The sequence below is a fragment of the Sinocyclocheilus rhinocerous genome, unplaced genomic scaffold (assembly GCF_001515625.1).
Source record: "Sinocyclocheilus rhinocerous isolate Xijiao unplaced genomic scaffold, SAMN03320098_v1.1 scaffold2558, whole genome shotgun sequence".
NCBI lineage: Eukaryota > Metazoa > Chordata > Actinopteri > Cypriniformes > Cyprinidae > Sinocyclocheilus > Sinocyclocheilus rhinocerous.
In genome coordinates this window covers 295,540-298,947 of record NW_015655145.1, presented here as the reverse complement: position 1 = coordinate 298,947, position 3,408 = coordinate 295,540, and the positions used below count along the sequence as shown (strand labels likewise).

The 3,408-nt window shown below is 45.5% G+C and overlaps 1 protein-coding gene across 3 annotated transcripts in view; it reads right to left on the bottom strand.

Moving 5' to 3' along the window:
• LOC107717934 (B-cell lymphoma 6 protein homolog) overlaps positions 1 to 3,408 on the bottom strand; it is a 30,857-nt gene continuing 27,449 nt past the window's right edge. For 2 of the 3 annotated variants that reach the window (XM_016524839.1, XM_016524838.1), the window contains 8 exons: positions 3,054 to 3,225; positions 2,731 to 2,952; positions 1,639 to 2,607; positions 1,140 to 1,321; positions 887 to 1,054; positions 671 to 801; positions 457 to 594; positions 1 to 363 (listed from right to left, as the gene is read on the bottom strand). In XM_016524839.1, the coding sequence (XP_016380325.1) occupies positions 220 to 363; positions 457 to 594; positions 671 to 801; positions 887 to 1,054; positions 1,140 to 1,321; positions 1,639 to 2,607; positions 2,731 to 2,952; positions 3,054 to 3,225 (2,126 nt within the window). In that variant the 3' untranslated portion in view covers positions 1 to 219. Of the gene's footprint in view, positions 364 to 456; positions 595 to 670; positions 802 to 886; positions 1,055 to 1,139; positions 1,325 to 1,638; positions 2,608 to 2,730; positions 2,953 to 3,053; positions 3,226 to 3,408 lie in introns of all 3 variants that reach the window. The other variant, XM_016524837.1, reaches the window with a different exon arrangement.

Below are 3,408 nucleotides of genomic sequence, written 5' to 3'. Positions count from 1 at the left end.
AACATTAATATATATGTAAATATAAACAATAAAGTGACTACAAGAGACCATATTGTGGTTCTATGTTCAAATGTAGAGGAAACCCGTTTAGACTGGCATTTTCTTGCCAGTTTTTTTTTTCTTTCTTGTCCGATTAACACAGTGTGGCACTAAAATTTAGAATGATTGTACAAGTCAGGTCATATAATGCCATGGTCAGGTCTGCTTTTAAGTACCTTCTCAGCATGCCTTCGTTAAGTCGGTCGGTAGGTCTGTCGAGGACATGCGATACTGGATCTTGGTATTGGTGATTGCGCCGTGCTTCTGCCGCAGGTGTAACCGCAGCTGACTCTTGTGGCGAAAATGCAAGTTGCATTTCTCACACTGAAAAGCAAATGCGAGAACAGCGTTTAGGGTGAGAATGAACACTTTTGCACTTTACAGATACAGTTATGCTATATCACTGTATGTGCTTACATGATAGGGCTTTTCTCCTGTGTGTATTCGCAGGTGACTTTTCAGCGTCTGCAGATGGCGGAAACGAGTGCCACAGATCTCGCATGGATATGGCTTCTCTCCGGTATGAATCAGAACGTGAGCACGAAGGTGAGCAACCTGTGCAAAGAGGTCATGTTAGTCTTACAAATGTCTTTTTCTATATCTGTGCAATTGACTAACTCGAAGCACTCACCTGCACAAATCTAGCGCCGCATGTCTCGCACTTGTATGGCTTTTCTCCTGAGTGAATTCGTGTGTGGGTTTTGAGGTTAGCTGGTCTGTTGAACTGAGCCCCGCAGATATTGCATCTATACGGTTTCTCTCCTGCAGCACAAATGAAAGGAGGTAAAGCAAAACATCGACCGTTGCAGCCAAAATGACATTTGTAGCAGCAGCTGTTTATTTTTACCGGTGTGAACTGTTTTGTGACTGGCAAGGTTTCCCTTGTAGCGGAATGCTGCTTGGCAACGGTCACATTTGTATGGCTTGTCGCTGTGGACCTGAAGCGTGTGGCGTTTCAAGGCTTCCTCCTCTGCAAACTTGGAGTCGCATTCATTACAGAAGTATGTTCCATTTTCTGTGAGGCAAAGGAGAAATGGTTTTAGGTTGGTTTTGGAAGATGCAAACAGGTTTTTAGGAAACTATTTGGAAAAGTATCTTACCACAGCTGGAATCGGAGTACTCCGAGTGCATCTCAGACATCTCCTCGGCCAGACGCGAGGCGGACGTGTTGGGACAGACGTCAGAGTGCTGTGGAGACTGGGAGCCACAGGACGAGCATTTTAAATGGTTCATATAGAGAGAAGAGTGGCTGTCGCTGTTCCTCTGCGATCCCTCTAGAGTTCTGCTGAGGAAAACGGCACATTTTAGGTCTGCAGAGAAATTCACTCTAATTTTTTGTAGGATATTGAATGAATTTCACACATTCCTGCTAAGAGGTAAATCCTCTGTGTGCTTTAAGAGGATTGGAATGGATAAAGAAAAATTCAATCTGGCTTTGTGGAGCTGGTGGGTGGAGAACCGTTCCACAAAATACTGAAAAACCTGCAATTCTGAACTTCATTGCGTTAGGAAACGAGATCTTCTAATCAGTTTCTGTACACAGAGGATGACACCTTTTCGGCTCTTTAAGAGAGTCAGATTTCCTTCGGAAAAACTCACCTGTTGATGATGTTGTTGAGGCGACTGGCCTGAGGCACGGTGAATTCCTCGCCTTGCTCGCTGATCTTTGTTGTCGCCTTCGAGTCGGGATGTTCAGAATCAACGTGGTGAAGAAAAGCAGACAAGCCCGGCCTCTGCGGGGAGTGCATTCCAGGGTCACGAGGACTGGTCTCCTCCTCCTTGGAGCTCTGATTGAGAACAATGAATTTGTATTTCTTCCAGTTACGAGCTTTAGGGTCTTGAGTACCTTGAGAGGTTGGAGGTTGCGAGGACTGCGCGAGGGCGGCGTTTTTGCTGCTGCTCGATTCTGTTGGGGAATTGGGCTGGCAGTCTGATTTGAGGGGGCTCTGAGGACTGCTCATCAAGGTTTTGCGTCCATTAGAGGATATGCCCATGGAGTAGTGTTGGTGGCTCAAATGCTCCTCTGCCAGGGAACTTTGTTCTTTCCCAGTCTCCCTCTGCTGCTGCTCCTGGGCCAGGCTGGTGAAGCCGTGCTTTCTGGAGCTCATCCCAATCGAATGGACCACTCCCTCCAAGGTCTCCCGCTTCATTTCCTCATCCCTTCCCAGCTCTCTCGAGTATGAACTGGCATGGCAAGCGGTTGAGCTTCCGCCGGTAGCACTACGGGTGAAATCGGCCAGCACAGGGTTGTTGCCATCAGCCGGCGAGCAGTGTTTGTGATGGATGATGCCTCCCTTTGAGAAGTCTGAGAATGTGTTTTTGGTATCTGTCAGCTTGCAAAGAGGAAAGGGAAAACCTTGCATGGGATACTGGCTGTAAAGGTACGAGTTGTTAGGACCGTTGACCCCGTTAAACATGCAGACACCATAGGGTCTCCCATCTCTGAAAGTCGCTGCTCGTCCAGGAATGTTTTCCAGCACCTCATGGGGTCTGTAACTGTGAAAGTCTTGAGGTAAAAGCAGGGGACTGACCAGAAAGTCCTCTCTGGGAAGTTTGATGGAGGAGTCACTGCATGGAAATATGGAGCAAATTAAAAACATCTGCTTTCTGACATTCAAGTATAGCACTTTCAACTTAGCATGTTGTATAATTAAGGACTTAGGTGAAATTTATGAACCCAGGAAAACATACCTGGACTTTATGAATCTGTGGCAGGTGTCAACAACGTGGTCCATCTGTAAATAGATTGCTGTGTTCATGATGGCCATGATGAGGCTCTCCTTCAGTGTGAGACGTGAAGTGTACATGAACTCCAGAAGGATTGCAAAACCCTCTGGGTCGACCTTCGGGTCCAGACTGATGGCGTTCAGGTTACATTTGTGTGAATCGGTAAAGATTGAGTAGAAGAGCCCACTGTGGAGAAATTATGATTTTAGTAAGCTTTTGGGGTCTCAAATTAACGTATTTCCACTACAAGAAAGCATGTAACAAATCCAAATAATCTTTAATTGCACCTGCATGCCATAAGGACCGTTTTGTGTGCTCGAAACTGTTGTCTGTTGACCAGAATCGTGACATCTGTAAGGATATCTCTACTACGCATTCGGTTCAGGTTGAGCAGAACATCACTTGCATGACGCGTGAATTGGATGCAGCTGTCGGCTGCACAAGCCATTTTTTCAAAATCTGTTAGGAAACAAAGTGAACCGTGAATGATGTAATTGGTGCTCACTGAACAACATGCGCTAAAATCAGAAAAGTTGGGTATTATTCTTACATCACACAAATCTTTGAAACTCATATTAGCTGTTTAAAAACTTCAGAAAAAAAGGCAATGCTGTTATTCTTGGCTTTTTTTTTAAGGAGGTT